At 36.7% G+C, this 18,535-nt stretch overlaps 1 protein-coding gene across 3 annotated transcripts in view; it reads right to left on the bottom strand.

Moving 5' to 3' along the window:
• CERT1 (ceramide transporter 1) overlaps positions 1-18,535 on the bottom strand; it is an 81,903-nt gene that overhangs the window by 9,981 nt on the left and 53,387 nt on the right. For 2 of the 3 annotated variants that reach the window (XM_066988407.1, XM_066988406.1), the window contains exons 7-13: positions 13,068-13,225; positions 7,967-8,059; positions 6,491-6,577; positions 5,518-5,610; positions 4,867-4,944; positions 729-824; positions 52-184 (exon numbers count right to left, since the gene is read on the bottom strand). In XM_066988407.1, coding sequence (XP_066844508.1) covers positions 52-184; positions 729-824; positions 4,867-4,944; positions 5,518-5,610; positions 6,491-6,577; positions 7,967-8,059; positions 13,068-13,225 — 738 coding nt within the window. The remainder of the gene's footprint in view (positions 1-51; positions 185-728; positions 825-4,866; positions 4,945-5,517; positions 5,611-6,490; positions 6,578-7,966; positions 8,060-13,067; positions 13,226-18,535) is intronic. The other variant, XM_066988408.1, reaches the window with a different exon arrangement.

Raw genomic sequence — 18,535 nt, 5'->3', positions numbered from 1 at the left:
TAATTCAATGATTGCTGATAAACATGCAAGACTTAAGAAACGATTCCTTACTTTCCCAGTCATTACGAACATCGACATTCCAGAAGTAGTGGCAAACTTCATGTCCTGTTACCCCTTTAACTGCATGCGTTGCCTTCAAGGGATCTAAAACTATTCCATTCTCTTCCACCTCTCTTCTGTATACCTATGGCCAAATACAAAGGATGACACACAGAACAGAAATATCAAAATTGAAGTTTTAAACAATTAAAACATGAACACCAGTTCATTTTTAAAAAAACTTCCTGGAACACTAATGCACAAATAATTTGTCATAACAGTTTTCTCTGGTAATGACTAATGAAGATGTTCTTAGCATTAAAGCACACATTAAAGTACCATTATTCTGAGAATCTCTGCTACAAAATGGATTAAACTGCATTATCACTACATACAAGGATCCACATAAGCACAGTAGAATAGCTGACAGTAGCTTGCTACCAAATAACATTCTTATACACTGAAATTACATGTCATTTAATAACAAGTTTTAAGTAGGAGGGAATGAAGGTATCCATAAAGACAAAGCTATTCTTAGATTTACATAGGAAGCTGCAGCTCTTGTGGACTCCAGTCCTAGCTTAAACAATGCTATCCTCAGAAGTTTTAACAGCGTAACTCACTGAGAAGTAGTATTCAAAAAGAATAAAAATATGTCGTACTAATTAGGCAAAAAAGAAGATATTTACCTTCATTTCTCCTTCTTCAACCACTAGCTGCCAATTGGCATCTCCTCCTACATCTTGTAAGGAGTAAGTCATATGGTTTTGTACCATCTCTTCCACCTTTAAAGAAAAAAATATACGTTTTTAAATTATTTCTTGCATCTTCTTGGACAGGCAACTGTACAGTACTGGAAGCCACAAGTCATTACTTCAAATCCTGTGCAGGAGCTGAACTAGGACAACAGAGCTCTCTATCAATAAACATCGAGAACAGATACTTCTAGACTTCAGAAACAAATGCCAAAACCTTGATTCTAATTATAACTTCACTCTTTATGGGTACTTCCCATCTTCCCTTTGTACCTCTAAACTGCCAAAACTTACTATACTTCTACCATAAGACTCTTTCAATTCGGCATTCAGAAAATTGATCGAGGTATCTCTAAACAGAATTACAATGCACTGTAAGACTTGAAGCCCAATAACCAATAAAGAACATTTAAAAGGCTGAACAAAGACAGGGGGAGGGAAGTAGGGGCAGACAGCTGTGGTTGACACAGGTAAACCCAATATAAGAACACAGATAAGCTCTAAAAAACTGAATGCTTATTCGAAGTCATATCAGAACAGCAGTGAAGGAAACAGTCATGAGCAAAACTTGCCTATTCTGTTTCATTGACAGCTTTGCACAATAGCAAACTAGAAAAAAGGAGAAATGCTCACATTCTTAAATCAAATTAAGATGCAGAGACTCCTCTATTATAAAATTCTCATTTAAAATTACTTAGTTATGTGCTTTTCTTAAAGGCCAGATATTTGATAATTTTAATACAGCTATGTGAATATGTCATTATTTTATTCTATATGACGTGCATGAAAATGGATGGTAGGACAGAAAATGCATTTTTACTTGTGTTTTTATTATGTATCTGTAATCTTATTCTATAATTTTTCCTTTTTTCTGCTCCCACCATTTCCAAATCCCACTCACACTCAAACAAAAATAGAGGCAAAAATCAGGTATACACTGCTGTGTAATGTTTACAAATTCTGTAAACCATTTACTAAATTTTCACCTAAACAGTAGGTGACTACTAAAACTTAACACAGCAAGTAATACCATGTGATTGACACTGTTTTCCTGAATTACTAGAAATGTATGTTTGTTTTTTTTTAAAAGGAAAAGCATTACTCGATCTAGTACAACATGTAGAAAGCAAAATTAAAGAATACTTTGTCTTTTTCTGGTATGATATAGAATTGAAATATGTTTTTACTTTTAAATTAAACAGTAATTCTGTTTATAAAATGTATTTTTTAGGCAATACACTTAAGACCAGGAAGAAAAAAAAGGTAATTGAATCAAGTCAAAGTCCTCCAAGTATAACATCAAAATAAAATCTATTGGAAGTTCTACTTCAGTTTAACCATACACTTATCTACAGAAACAATTTATCAGTCCAGTTCTTGAGTTTTTTTTTCTTCTGAGTTATAATGAACTAAAAAAAACAGCAAGATCTGTATTTCTGCTTTTAGACTAGTCATCTTTTCCTGACAGTTACTAACAAGTTTCCTAGAAAACTTTTTTCCTCTAGTGACACAATGACAGTACTATCCAAGTCAAATAACAGAATGTGGACTATTTAAATATTCAATTCACTAGCTCTAGGTCACACTTCTTTCAGACAGAAAACCTCACCATCCATCTTTCAGACAGCTGCCCTTTAAATTAAGGGACACAGAGGTATCACTGCTGCAACTTGCAGAGCAGAGCTGTTTTTCACTAGCAAGCAATTGCTTCTACTTGACCAAGGAACTGCAGTGCCTACAACTGTCTCGTACGCATTACCTATCCAAACTATCTATGATCTACCTGCAGGCTGTTGTCTGTAAACCTGCATCTATTTTAGGTACTGTATTAGGCAGAGTTAATATTCACAGCTTCTTTGACATGGAAGAGGTCATATTATTACCCCTGGGATAATAATATCTCTTGGCAGGCTACAGAAATGGTCTGCAAAAACACATCTATCCTCTATACCATGCAGCCTTAGGCTGAAAATTAAGTGGGCAGTTCTTCACTTAAAAGGCCCTCAGCAGCTAAATTTATTTTAAAAACTGATAGTCCTTTAAAACAAAGTGATCTGCAAAACACCTGCAGAATTTTAAGCCTACAGCCTCCCACTCAACTGGCAGTAACAACTCAACGTCTTTCTGAAAGCACAGTGAAAAAACAGCTCCCATCAGAATATATGTTGAAAGGTCTCAATTTTAAAAACAAAGCTGCAGGTTTCTACTTGACCTTTTCCTGACACCAAAATTCCCTTGGTACGAATGAGGTCTAGAAGCAAGTCACACGTATTCAGAATCAAGATGTTAGCTTGCCTTTCCAAAAGCCAAATCCCCTGCCAGGGAATGGAGGCCAATTTTATATTTAAAAGGTCCAAGGCAGGTTGTCACCAAAAGATAGCATACTGTTTTCTCTTCATGCTTTCAGATGTCTTTTACCTGCCTGTTCATCAGTAGTGAAGCTCCAGAGCAGATAGACTGATTTGTTAGTCTGGTAGAAATTTGTTCTAGAAAAAATATATTGGGGTAACGGTGGAAAAGAATTTATAAACTAACAAGATCATCCTTTCTGCAGTGAGTCTGTTAACTCAAAACCACATTCTAAGGCACTGAGTGGTAACTTCTACTTCGTATAATCCACGCAGCAGTTGAGAAGAGCAAGGCCTTGCCACCATATTCCAGTCCATTTAGCCACGATCTTTAATCTCAATCTGCTTTACTGTGATAAGGACATGGTCAAGCTCAGGTTTGTTTTTAAATGGTTAAATTTTCAGCCACACCAGAGCTCTAATACTCAGAGCTCAGATTACCATGTAGAAGCACAAATGCTATCACTGGCATAAAAGATGCAAAAATGAGAAGGCCTGCATTCTTTAGTGATTATAAGTTTTCCTTGTATTGAGCAGGTGACGTACCCGCAGCCTGATAGACAACCAATTCCTACTTCTGGACTCAAATTTGCTTTCTATTACTTGATTTGCCCCCTCCTTTCAAACAAACTTAACATACTAACTTGACTCGGACTACCAGTAGATGAGTCTATCAATGCTGTGTAATACAACGTGTATACTTTTTCCCCTCACAATAAGTCAAAATTTAACAATTAACTGACTGCAATAGGTCAAGGCAAGTGTTAGGCTTTCAGTCCAATAAGCAAGTGTAAGTGCTAGGGTTCTGCTCACAAAGATGGCAGTAATGCCTGCAGGTGGTATGATTCCCGGCTCTGTTAATCAAAAGAAAATCCATTCCTTCTATTTGAAAAAGCAGCTTGTTTGCAGTGTTAGTAAATATCCAAAAAAAGACAAAACAACATATCACAGAAGAAAGTCCGACTCTGACTCTCAGTAAGACATGGACCACAGCAGAAGGAAACTAATGGCTTGCGTGCCATGTTTGAACAACATTTTGAGACTACAGAGCAAACGTGTGAAATCACCTAATTAATTCAACTTTAAACTGTGATCGCCATAGCAAGCACCTAAAATAATTTTGTGCATTACTGGTGTATATAACTACATTTGCATATACAGGAAATCAGACTTACTTTCCAAAGGATCAGTGAATATATTGAAACTATTCAATAAAAAAATCACATCCACAATCTTTAACAACACACTTCATAACCTTTCAGATGTTTTTACTAGATGGAGAAAATGATAGTACTGAACCTTAATAGTTAGTATCTTAGTGTCATTAAGAGTGACAAATGTTAAAGACAAAATTAAATCTGATTTAAAAACAAGAACATCTATTCAATTCAAAGCAAAGACCATCTCCATCCCACACAAAACAGGTGCTATCCTACTTTTACAATAATCAAAAATGCAGAATTTAAGGTGTATGCATTTTTATTTAAAGCTACTGAAACCAATCCAAAAATTCCACAAGATTTAGGCCTCTGCGGGAGTGATATGCATGCAAGCAGAATGTAAAAAGACAACCATTTAGTATTCTAATAGAGAAGTCCTTTGTTTGTCTCAATGTACTAGTTTGAAGCAAGCAGTGGTTTATGTAACAAAAAAACTAGGTTCTAGAGAAGAGGATGAAATACAGCAAAGATATGCAACCCCCGCTCTACACATTAATACAGTACCTGTGCGCTGAATCTGTGAACATCATCAGAGGCACTGACTAGATCAATGGAAGACATGGAGGAAGAGCGACTATAGGGCTACCAGAGACAGACAAAGAAAAAACCAAGTAATCAGAACAAAGGCACAACAGAGCATTCAGTACCAACTTGCAAGCACAAGATAATGAAGAAAAGGAAAACAAAAGCACCATAAGCAGCAAGCACAGCAGCAAATGCTGATTTCATGCACCTATTATGTATTATACTCCCAGTGAGGCACTGAGGAGCATAGTGTTTCCAGTAACACTAAAAAAAGTCAATAGATCAAGATACAAGAAACTTTTTTTAAAAAAACTTTATTTTAATCAATTCAATAAATTTTGGTGAAGGAATCTTAAAAACTGAGGTTAGCAAATTGTTTTTTTCTCTTTAATATCTCTGGCAATCTTGATACAAGTCAAGAGTATTCTAAATAAACACTCAAATTAGTATTTGTTGAGCCAAGAGAGAAAACAGTCCTTCTACAATTCCAGCTGCTTCAATTGAAAATGAGTAAACCATTAAAAGTTACTAGAAACACCTATAAAAATCAATCTCACCTACCAATACGAATTATATAGAAATATCGAAAGTCAGCCCATTGTTCTGAGAAAATCATGGGAAATATCTTACCTTTTGGACAAATCGATGAGTCCCCACAGCAGAATAAGCATCTCCAGAAGGTAAGGATGTTGGCCAGTGTAATCTGACCTTTTCACTTTGAGACTGCAACAAAATAGGTTTAATTATTGGTAGTCAGTTGCTACTGGGTGGACTACTAAACAGAGTGAGTCATCCTCAGTCTATATAGCGGCTACCACATTAAAACACGAACTAATGGTATCCCTGACAGGCGTTAAGTTGTAATCCTGATTCTCTTTTAGGTGAATGAAGTATTCATTCATTTCATCTATGCTTCCAGGTGTGTTCCTCGATTAAGAAAAATTGATTGGCAGCATTAAGGATGTGGTAGTAACAATCACTCAAAACTTATACTCTTGGCTAAGAGACAGCAACACAGGTAAACTCTTTTGGGTACTATATGTTTATTGAGAAGTCTAATACTTCTTAACCTACTCACTGCGTTCATTACTTTCATTAGCCTAGACACTTGTAAGACAAAGGATACAATACTTTGTTACGCTCTCTCATTTTATATCCTACTGCATATTCTTATACTCTACATACTTCATGCCATACACCTTAACCCTTTTTGATCCTTGCCACTTCTACTGCCAAAAGAACTTTAGAGCAGTAATTTGGTTTTAAGAAACAGCTACCGTGGTTGGTACTCATTTGAACAGGCATCAGTTACATACACAGGCAAGTTTTGTACAGAAGCAATATACTTAAGAACTAGAAACCACAGATATTCAGTTAGGTTAATATTTACACTGTCCTTTTCTATGTAAGCTGCGAACTCATTTACTAAAAATTAGTGTTAAACAACGCTAGTTGTGTTGTACAAATACTAAGAACTGAATTCCACTTAAAAGAGTCAATATAAAAATCTAACATTTCAGGAGATGTACCCTAGGACTGAGTTTATGTCACAGAAGTCTTCCATGAAGTGCCCATCATTAAAACATTTGTCAAGCATCAGTACCTGTTCTTCCATTTTATCCTGTCTATCAAGAGCAGCTTCAACAGCATCAAAAAATTCTTCTTCATTAATCAGACTATTAGGACCCTCCTAGGGCATAAGAAACAAAACTAGTTTAGAACTTTGGAGATATGAGAGTTCCATTTTAGTTTAATATTAGAAATACATATTTATATATTATGCATACAACTGACAGAATTAAATTCTTCCATAGACTTCAATATTTTCAAATTTCAATTTATCTGAAAAATGTGCTTGTTAAAGGAAGTTATTCCCTTTAACTATAACTTAAGAGGTAGCTATATAAACAAGGAAAAGACAGGAAACTGAGCAAGTGTCAATACACTTAGACATCACACAGGTTTTAATTAACATATATCTCTTAATGTTTACGGTGCGTGTCAGAAAAATGAGCATATTAATGTAATTGTGCAGTCAATCTACTTCTGAATATTCCAATGCCTTGAGTAGATTTCAGATGTGTGCTAATTAAACAGGATACAATACAGGGAATCACTTGCCTGATAATTCCTGGAAACAACAGTTTAACAAAGCAGCAGGTAGAGTTGAGTCATGTATTAAAAATTCAGGTCTAATAAATAAAATGGTAATTTAAGAAAGCTAAGTTTACTGCTGTTATTATATTGTAAAACAAACTGTCTAGCAAATTTCATAACACTACAGTAGGGATATCTGAGAGAAGCAGCAGTGGTGGTAACCAGGTAGACGAAGCCCTGCTTCCTCCATCTTTTTCTTTTACAGTCAGCAGAAACCTTACATTCAAATACCTTTTAAATACCTCAACATATTGCTACTATTACTCAGGCTATGATTTTTTCATAGAAACAAGTGTTTGAGTAATGATCATGAAGGGTTCAATTTCTTAAAAATTACGCAAACTGCATCATAGGTGCATTAGTTTATATTATTCTTTAAAGGGTGTTTTAAACTTTGTAGAATTTGGCTAAATACCTGAGGAAGGAGCTGTTGAAATATGCAATATAACAGCTGAAATAGAGCCTAAAATCCCTGAACTTATGATCACATTTAAACTTGCAGTGATAAGTTAAAAACCAATTGAATTTGAACTTGAGATTCTAGGATTGCCTCTGAAGTTAGGGTTTTCATATGCACATTACACACCCACACAGCTGACCCATTACAAAGGACAAGTACAAAACTATTGCATAAGAACAGAATCAAATGTATGAAAAATAATCAAAAATCACCAGAAATACTGGTAAACAAGTTGCTCTAGACAAAAGCAGAATAAGGAAACCTGAGGTGAAGACCAACTTGCATTCTAAAAAATTAATGATTGAGATTAATCTGGTTTTCAGATTGCAAGTTGGAAAAACTGAAATGGCATGAACACTCTTGCACAAGCCAAACAGCTTGATTCACATATACACTCCTCCGAGAAACAAGCCAATATTCAAAACCTCTGGCATTTTTAGAAATCTTAAGTGGAATTTGTACCTCATAGTCAGGCCCTCCGAAGTGGGATTTTTTCTTCAGTTCTGTCATAGCATTTTTGTATGCTTCTTCTGCTCTTCTCCTTTTCTCTGTCTCCTGCAAAATTACACGATCATTTGATGCAGCATGTATGAACTGGCTGACAACAGTACATAACCCAATACTTAGAATGATCAGTGTAGCTTTTTTCCAAGTAGAGGTTGCAAAGCTATTTTCTCATTTTATTCACATGTACGTATTGTGTGTGTCCATAAATATCCACATATAATATAAAGCTTGGGAAGTTGGCTACCTTGAGGATACTTTTTGTCACAGCTCTTTGAGGGCCAGAGCTGGTACCTGACTTACGGTTTATATAACCTCCTCAGCATAGATGCTTGGGCAATGACAACAAAAGGTGAAGAGTAAAACTGGTATAAAGCTAACTTGTTGAGTGTTGCGAGATTCTAATGAGTCACAGCATGTAAGCTTGTATCTGTAATTAGCTGGCATAGGATCCTTGTGAGTAATTTCAGTAACTCCATGCAGAGACTAACAGCTCAACATCATTCTCTCATAATAGGTGTATGACTATACTAGAGCCACTATTGATGTCTATGTCACTGTGTATTTTGAACTAAGTAGTAGTAATGCTGGAATCAGCCTGGTATTTCCTCTGCAAATTCTGCATACTGCCAGATATTCCTAGTGAAAAAAGCTATAAACACTTTTGAAATACTTGCAATTCAGCTTTCTTACGTAAGATGCTACTCTGTCCCCTTTCAAAATCACTTTCACGTAGAAGAAAGTGTTAACAGTCTAGGTGACAGCTGGACACCACATAATGCTAGTTGCAGATATGAGTGCAAGTATTCAGCAACCCAACTGGAACTTTAAAGACTCAGCAGAAAACTTAATCAAGACTGACAGGCTGACTTTGCCTACTGGGAATTTGCTAGTTACATTCTCTATGAATGACATATTTTCCTGTTTCTAAAGAGACGCTTGAAAAGGAAAGCAGTAGTTTTTGATGTGTTGTAAACACAGTAGAGTTTTCCATGGGAAAACTTTAAGAAAGAAGCAGCACTTGGATGAAAACAGTATTACCTTTATCTATGATTGTAGGCTTTTCCCTTCTAGAAACTTTCAACAACAGGCAACAACTGCTAACAACATTTCACAAAACTTTGGAAGTTTACCTATTTCAAAAGTACCTGTAGAGTCCTGAAGATACAGAAAGCATGACTCGTGTAAGTCATTGACAGAACGCATACATGTCTCACCAGAACTCTTGAAATGAGAAATAAAATACTAAAATACCCAACTTCCCCCCCAACCCCTAGAAAGCCAAAATTCCATATTTTTTGAGCTTCAATCTTTGAATTGAATCTGTGAATTTACAGATAACTCAAAAGTGTCAAGAGACTGTTCTTCACTCCATCTTCTCCTGGTAACAAGATTAAATAAAAAAACTTGTGAAATTGTTTGATTGCACAGCAGAAAAATTACTGGTGTTATTAAATTTCTGGAAAATGTAATTAAGTTACAATTGTCAAATGTAAAAAAAACTGTTATTTTTTTTTTTAGGTAAAATTTAGTGTTCAGAACATAGCTTGCACATTAACATCAATTAGTAAGACCAAGGGAAACAAGAACAGGAAAATGTTTCCTGTAGTTAGAATAAGAAAAGCATAATCACAAGGATATTATTGTGACTAAAGCAATGGATCTAATGCTAGGGATTAAACATTTGGAAATATTTTAAAACCTATAATTTTTAAATACGTTGGCCTCAAGTTCAGTGTACATATGTTTGCCATGCATCTTTAGGCTAAGATGGCCTTCTACAACATGGAGGCTGTATAGTTTTGTGAGGTAGGAGAACTCTCACTAATCATGTTTGCCTTTTTTCTGTCAAGTAAAGTGCAGTCTGGAAACAAGTGGAGTGAGGTTAGAGAGGGAAGAAGAGAGCTGGATTACAACAGCACTACACTGCTCATAACAAACATTGCTCTTAGCCACTGACACAGATCCTGTTCTTCATGCAACAAACCTATACCAAGCAGAGCCTACAGAGATGACACACAAAGGACAAACTTGACTATCCCTTTCAACTCTTGTAGCTGCTCTTCTGAACAGACTTAAAACAGCTCTAAAACCTTCCCCAGCTAGAACAAGCATAAAGGAGCTGCCCAACTTTAGATAATTTACCTTTCCAAATCTCTCTGAGAACATAGATTGAACTTTATTATCTCACAATATTTACTTCCTTCTCAGAACAGCGTAGGCATCTCCCAAGAAAACCAACAGGACAAAGATCACCACCTTTCTCTGCCTACATCTGTTTATCATATGACAGCACCAATGCTTTTTGCTCAGATCCAAAGTTATACAAAAGCCTTTTACAGCCCTATGTTGAGCCACTAAAGCAACATGATGAAAAGCTAAAAGCAGCCCCACAACATAAGAGGAATAGATAATGTTAGTAGAGTAGTAACTGCTGTATTTAAATTCTTGTGAATGGTGTAGATGTCAAGTCACAGCTACTAGGGGAGCTGCAGGAGTCCCTCTGTGGGAGGAGGTCAGGATTGCCCCACAACAGACATCACCGATTTCAGCCAGCTCCAAAACAGACCCACTACAGTTAAGCCTATCAGCCATGTGTGGCATGTCTGTGAAAACGTATTTAAGGAACAGCAGAACGCACAAAAGGGAGAGAGGAAGAGGGAACAATGAGCAAGAAACAGCACAGGGAATGTCAGGGCCAGAACAGGAGGTATTTCTCTACTCATCAGGTAACCACTTTGCAACTCATGAAAGACCTCCATGTTGGAGCAGAGAGGCATTTCCTGAATAAGCTGTGGCCTATTGAAAGCCCATGCAGGAACAGATCGTTCCTGATAGGAACAGTGGCCTGTGGAGGACCTACCCTAGACTAGATTTCCCACAACCTCCATCCTACTCTGGGAGTGCAAGCAGAAGGTAGAGGGGGCTGCAGTGAAAGAGTAATGTTGAGTTTGGAAAATGGGGGAGGAAGGCTGTTTCGGTGTTTTTTCTTTTTGTTTCCCACTAACTGGATCCATTTTAATTGGCAATAAATCTATTTTTCTTATGTGAAGACTATTCTGCCCATGACAGCAACTGGTAAGCAACGTCCTCATCTGTCTTTTGATCTATGAGCTTTTCCCATCCTGTTTTCTCCTCTTATTCTGCTGGGTGGTGTGGTAAGTGAGCAGATGGGTGGGCATTTGGCTGTTAGCCAATGCTAACCCACATTTCTATATTAACGAATCCAGTCAAGATCTCTTCTAAAAGGCTAGCAGTTAAAGGAATCCAAATGAAAGGCAATTTTATAATAGAATTACAGAACTTCATCAGGAGCATGCTGCAAACACCAAAAAAAATCAGTGACAAATAAGGCTAAAAAAACCTTGCAAGCTTATCAAAGAAAGTCTTGAAAACACTAAGGTTTGAGAAGTCTTTGCTGTTTAATTTCTGAAGAAACATGCCCAAATAAGCTCATGATCCCCCTTAAAATGTATTTACTCATGATGTGTGAAGTATTTTGTTGAAGAATGATGTTACAGTCAGATGAGACCTAAACTGAAATTCTTTTTTATTTTTTTTATTATTTTTTTTTTTTTTACCACTTGCAGCTAAAAATGTGGTTTAACGTTAGTCTGGTGACAAATAACTGACCTAAACCAATTCAAATTCTGTATTAGAATACTACTCTAGGACCAGAAAAGTTCATTTAATCCAAGCTATAAGCAAAGTCTGATCAACAAGAGAACTGTGCTCAGCCCAGAGAAGAGAAGGTTTTTGTGGGGGACCTAACAGCAGTCTTCCTTACCACCAAGGAGATCATCAAGCAGACAGAGACAGACTTTTTACATCAGCCTATGGTACGAGGGTGAAAAAGATAAGCAGAAATAAGAGTTGTTATCACTGAATATACAGGAAGACTTTCACTATAACATGGATAAGCTTCACCATAACGACAGATTAACAGAGCAGGCTGCTCAGAAAGGCTGCGCAGTCTCCTGCCGTGAAGACTTGAAACCAGACTTAATAAAGCCCTGACCATCCCAGTCTGATTTGAAACTCTTTGAGCAGGAGACTAGAGACTTCTTGAGATCTCTTCCAACCTGAATTACCCTGTGACGCCATGAACAACCTTCAAGTCTTGGATCTGCTATAATTCCTCCAGCTACCTAGATGAATCATTAACAAAGCATTGCTGGAAGTGTGAATACAGATAGATAGGACCAGACATTTGACATACGAAGAGCTGGAAGACAGGGGCAAAGATTCAAGCATAGATGTATTTTGTCTGAATGCATTCGTTCTTTGAATCATGTATCACCAACACATACGGAGCAAGATTTGAAGTGTGATATGCCATATGGAAACATGCTAAATTAAAAAAGCAGAGACAATGGCTAAAGGGCTGCACAGAACCCCTGTCAGCAACGGCAGGACTATAGAAATTGAAGCCTGAAGTACATCCCATCCATGCTTCCAACACATCTCATATGAAGAAAAGACACCGCTCCTTTTTAGTTACTATAGTGGTTGAGCAGACTTAGAATGAACTATCACTGACATTAGAATAATATCACACACCTAAAAAATTAACCAGTTAAAGTCATGATTTACACTAATCCCTTAAGTGAAATAATTGATGAGACCTTTAAAGAGATATTTAAAGTTAAAACAGGTTGTTCACCTCAGTATTGTCACCATCTCTTACAATTAAAACAGTTCAGATTCTCACATCATTTTGGAAGCATGAATATTTATTTAGATCTCTATTAGAAGGCTGCAAGCAATACACTTATTACTATGGAATACTGTCAGATTCTCTAGAGATATAAAAATACAGGAATACTAGCTGAACAAGGACTGCAAAAAGAAATATGATGAATGTTACTGTATAACCAACATTCAGGGTAAGGTTTTAACATTTCATAGGAGTAATAGATAAAGATGACACCTAAAATTAACACGTGCTGTACAAAAAAATAGAAGCAATACCAGGAATATGAAGGTTAAAAACAGCTCATTCAAAACTTCAAGCTAAATAAGCATTTTTTCAACAAAAATAAAAGAAAAACAGTCTTACCTTATCTAGCCTTTTTTGCCAGCTTTCTTCACGTTTTACCATTAGTTCAATACAATGAGATAGTGTAGCCAGGATTCCAGCAGTAGTTGCTTTGAAAGTTATAGCTTCTCCTTTAAAGTCTATGCCGTTAATTCCTTTGGGGGTCACATGTGGAAATACTAAAAACAAACATGAACCATTCACTGATAGCTGTCTTTAATTCAAATGAGCATTTTAAATGCATTGTTTATATTACAATTGCTTGAAGCAAATATACTGGCTATAAAATTAATTTAGAAACAAAAATCATAAATGCTAATAATTTGCAACTATCCACAGGATAAGGAAAGAGATTCAAAAGGAGGAATACATCCCTTGAGCTTCATCTTGCTATACGGTATTTCAAGTCTGCTTGTAATGCTGTATTACTCTGCTCTCCGCAAACCATGTGGGTGGAGGGAGTGGTAATACTTTGTAACAATAGCAGTTTGACAGCTTGAAGTGGGGCCTAATTAAGACAGAGCAACCTTAAAACATATCTAATACAGTACTAAGAAAGGAACAATTTAAAAATGCAATCAAACCCAGAATGTGATATTCAAGGTTGCTTTAAGCAGGTAATTATAGATTTTAAAACCTCCATGTAAAAAGGTATGTTATGTATAAAAGTATCAAATCTGTTGAATTATCCAAGTACTGTGGGGTTTTGCAATTCCAACAACTACTTTGTGCTGTCAACCAAGCCATCTGTTGCTAAGGCTATTTAAACAAGTCACTTAAAATGTGTGACAAAAAAAGTACCTATTATATGTCAAACTTACATGTAGGTTGACAGAATAACAAATCAAACACTACATATTAATGTCATAAAATATTAGAGAGCAGAACTAACACCCGTGTTGAAGCTGACTGAGCCTAGCAAGTTAAAGTAACTCCCTGCTATGCCATGGGAAAAGAAAAAAACCAAAAAACTAATGACATCACCCAGTTGGATATTGCCTTTTTTTTTTTTTTAGTCTGACAGTGTGACACTGTTATGGCTTAAAAAGCTGAAATAAATATTTGTGTAAGTTTATCCAATATCTGTCTGCATGGGTGAAGTAGAGCTTTCAAGCAGTTCAGATCTTGTAGGGAAAAGAAATGCAATTGCTGTTCTCTAATGGTAGAGCAGTGTCTACACTTAGGGAAAAGAAAGCAAACATCACATGGTCTTAAGCAATGGCTTAAGTCTCCAGAGGTTTTCAATAGGATTCAAACTTTTTTTTTCCTTCAAATAAATGGTTACAGACTACATACTCTTTCAAATGCCTCTATAAGCATATATGCTATGGTAGAACACAGCTTATTTTTTTGTTGCATGTTAATCAAGAATACTCCCTAAAAGATAAAGATGGGGGCTGGAAAAAAAAAAAGGAAAGTAAAGAAAGAAAAATCTGTTTCAGAAACAATAATGAGCAGAGGAACTCTCCCTCCCCCTAACAGCTGCAGAGGCAACACGGAGGAGGCTGAGCCTGAAAGTGGTATAAGCTGGCAAGGAGGCAATGCAGCGGATTCTCTGAGAATAACGAAAACCAGACAACAACAGCTTCACCCATAGACTGCATTTTTCTTAGGAAAGTGTTATACCACTCATTTGTCCTGCTGGTGTAGATCATTTCATATGCAGGCTTACCAGCAGAGCTATTCTGCTTATGGATCTGTTTTTTTTTTTTTCCTGAAGTACACAACATGCTAGACATGCTGAAGAAACCACCACCAGCTGCAACAAGTATAAAATCATTTCACAAATCTCTATGTTGGATTGTAAGGGGAATGCACAGCCTTATTTCCTGGAACAAAGCCAGCTTTCATTCCTGATCATCTTTAAGTCTCAGCTACAATTCATTAATACTCCGTATAGCTTTGGCTACCATGTATTTTAAGTCTTTATTCAGTGATTAGTCTCACAGTAGCAGCAATATATATACACTGCTTGCATTTTCACTCAGAGTCCCTTCAGCCATTATAACTCTGGACCAAAGTGAACTTGTTGCAGGAAGGTGCAAAGCCTGTTTTTCTGAGAGGATCGCTCAAGAGGTCCCTTACTGTGCATGGGAGTGCTTTGATTCACTCCTCAGGAGTGGTTTTTCTTCCCAGAAAATGTCTGAAGATAACCTAAAGCCCTGTTTCAGCAACAATTAAGCTTCAGCAAATTAGAAATATTTGTCAGGAGATGATCTATTTGGAGAGGCTAACATCTTTCTTATTTTTTATTTTTATTTTTTTTTACACTTCCATTTTTCTGTGTCAACTAAAAGATTTAGTGTTTCAAGCTGAAATCTTCAAGTTCAAGTTAAAAGTTAATCGTAGAAGTGTTTTTATTGCAACTGCTCTTCTAGCTTGGTGATAAAACTACATGCAGTCAATTGAGAAAAGCTATGATTGAAAAATCATACAATCACAGAATATCCTGATGATTTTTCTCCTAATTTAAATTGAATTTCAACATTTTGAATCCAGGCATTTCTTTTTAATTATCCAGTCTTTTAAGTAGTTCTCTTTTACTTCTCAATTGTTTTCTCTTCCCTTCCACTGTAATCAGTGTTTTATACCATGCTTTAGTCTTCAATAGCTCTTTGGCCTTTCTTTCCTACACCTCTAGTCTGTTAGGATACGTTGTTTTTTCCATCTTGTTCCTCAGATGCTGTCTGTAACCCTTCCCCAAAAGTCCCAAGCATCATCTGTTCAATCAAATCTGTTTCCCAGCAAAACAGAAGATTTTTAAAAAGACAGTAAGTGGAAAAACAAAGTTCCTTCATCTTTTCCATGTTATACCACTTCTACATCGTATGTCACTATACTAATTCCAAATGAAAAAGAATAAATGAATGGGTCACGCACCCACCCATTTAATTATCTTCTGTTGTTGATTCTCTGTTGATAGCAGTAGAGTCAGTATGATTATTTTCCCCTAAGCACAACCTCAATATTTCAGTGATGACTGAATATTATTCCTCCAGCAGGAGCACAGAAATCCACCACAAATCCTACTGTGTTTTCTGTTAAGTTTCTCTTCTTCAGCTTCTCGATCACATCCAACTTCTGTCTTCAAAGAGATTCCTGAAGTTGGATTACCCACTCTTCTTATTCTTACATAATATAAGCCCAAATCTACTCATTTTCCTCAAAAGATGGATGGGAACTCTTCCTGATCAAGATACAACATTCTTAGGAATATAAGACCCCAATAGGTAAATACACCGAATGGGTGCTTTATACAAATTATCATTGCTTCAGTTACCAGATTTTCTAATAGAAAAGCGAGCAATAAATTCGTATATAGAGCTCTAACTCTTCACCAAAAGATTCTAGAAAACACAGAGAAGAGAAAACCTCCCTGTCCAAAACATCATGTCTTCACAGCAGTATATAAATCTAACTAGTCATGCTAACACTCTCCTCCAACCCAGGAAAGGTGCAGAAGGGAAAGTGCAAAAGACAACGTAAATATGATTCCTTAAACTAGTCTTAAATCTAGAGGTTTGAGCACTAGACAGGTGCAGTAGGAGGCCGAAACACTCCTTTACTCTATTAGGCTGAATAGGAGGTTGAACCTCTGCTTCCCTCTTCCTGGAGCTGTGACTGCAGGAAAAAAAAGTATGTTTAGTATGGACAGGCAACCATTACTCAGCTACAGATTATTCTGGTGTTCACAAGACTGGAGAGAATTCAAGAATGGAACCTGAAACCTGAGAAACCTAAGAATTAACAGCTGCTCTGATGCTAAGCTTCAGAAAAAGGTAATGTTTAAGATCAATTTTTTGTTATCAGCTAGCCTAAGAAGTTTTCTGCCCACTACACAGGCATGGGTGTCTCTTAACCTGAGGTGCCTACTTCTCCTGTTGCATGACTGAAGACTGACGATTCTACCTTAGTGCATATATTCCAATTCTTTCATTTTTAGGCAAGCCTTGCAGCAATCAGTTACTGCCTCATGAGAGGGGAGCGGAGGGGCAGGCGCTGAGCTCTGCTCTCTGGGGACAGCGACAGGACCCGAGGGAACGGCATGGAGCTGGGAGAGGGGAGGGTCAGGCTGGGTGCTAGGGAAAGGTTCTGCACCCAGAGGGTGGTCGGGCACTGGGACAGGCTCCCCAGGGCAGTGGTCATGGCACCGAGCCTGTCGGAGTTCAAGAAACATTTGGACAACGCTCTCAGACACATGGTCTGACTTTTGGGCGATCCTGTGGAGAGCCAGGAGTTGGATTCGGATTCCATGATCCTCATGGATCCCTTCCAACTCAGGATATTCTAAGATTCTATGAAATCTTTAATACATGTAAATTCTTAGAAATCAAACAAGGACAGAAAAACTAAAATGAAGATAAAGCTGTTAAGAGAATTGATGGGAAGTAAACGTAATGGGGTCATCAATCGTAAGAAGTGGAGTTAACAAAAGAAAACAAAAAGGCTGAAAAGTGAGAAACAAAAGGCTGCAGAATTCTTTTCCATACTGACCTATGGAGTTTATATACAGATACCCACAATACAAAATTTGTTAGCACAGAAATTCTTGAATACTTGATACAGAACTTTTTCTAAGAGGAATGTGAATATCACTTCAAATTCTTCCTAAATATGTGATAAAAATGGACACTTTCCATTTGAATATTCTAAGATGACCAGATGTACTAGAAATACACACTTCTTTAATAAATTTCACATATTAAATGTGTGTATACAGCAGACATATCAGAATAATGTAGAAATGAAAAAATGTTCTAAAGGAAATTAAGCTGGAACTCCTACATCATCCTAGAAAAGTTAAGTATGAAAAAGACATCTCTTTCAAAATGAATCATGCAATGAAATTAAATATTCACTAGTGTTTTTTAAAGTATCTTTTTACATTTTTCTGAAATTTGTTCTAATGACTTAGTAGGCCTTAGAAATTTAGATTTTTTTATATAGGGTTGATGAAAATGATAGACTTGCTTAAAGGTGAATGTTGCAAACTAGCTTATCTTCACTGACAAGAAGCATGAAATATTTACTCAGAGCTTCAAAGTTATACACTACTTTTGACATCAGCACTACAATTAGCAGCGCAAGTATTTTATCACTGGAAAATCTATTCATACAATTAATTCTGGTAATATGTTGAAAAAACTCCTCCCATTTTCTTACCTCCTCATTCCTCATTACAATTTTGGAAATACTCTAGAAAGAGCATTGTACTAGGTCTGGCTAGGTTGGAGTTAGCTATAGGAAAACATGACACTGCATCAATGTTTTGGCTATTGCAGAGCCATGTAGGCACATCATTAAGGCTGCCTTCTCCAGCCCACCACTCACAAAAGCCAGTAGGTTGGTGTGGGCAAGAGGTCGAGAGTGGACATTGCTAGGGGAACAGGCTCAAACTGACATTCCATACCATATAATGTCATGCTCAGCTATAAAAACTGAGTAAGGGGAAAGAGAAGAGGGAGACTTATGAAAGTGTCTGTCTTTCC

This window comes from Anser cygnoides, chromosome Z (genome assembly GCF_040182565.1).
Source record: "Anser cygnoides isolate HZ-2024a breed goose chromosome Z, Taihu_goose_T2T_genome, whole genome shotgun sequence".
Lineage (NCBI taxonomy): Eukaryota > Metazoa > Chordata > Aves > Anseriformes > Anatidae > Anser > Anser cygnoides.
The sequence above is the reverse complement of the archived record's forward strand: the minus strand, read 5'-3'. Positions and strand labels throughout refer to the sequence as shown.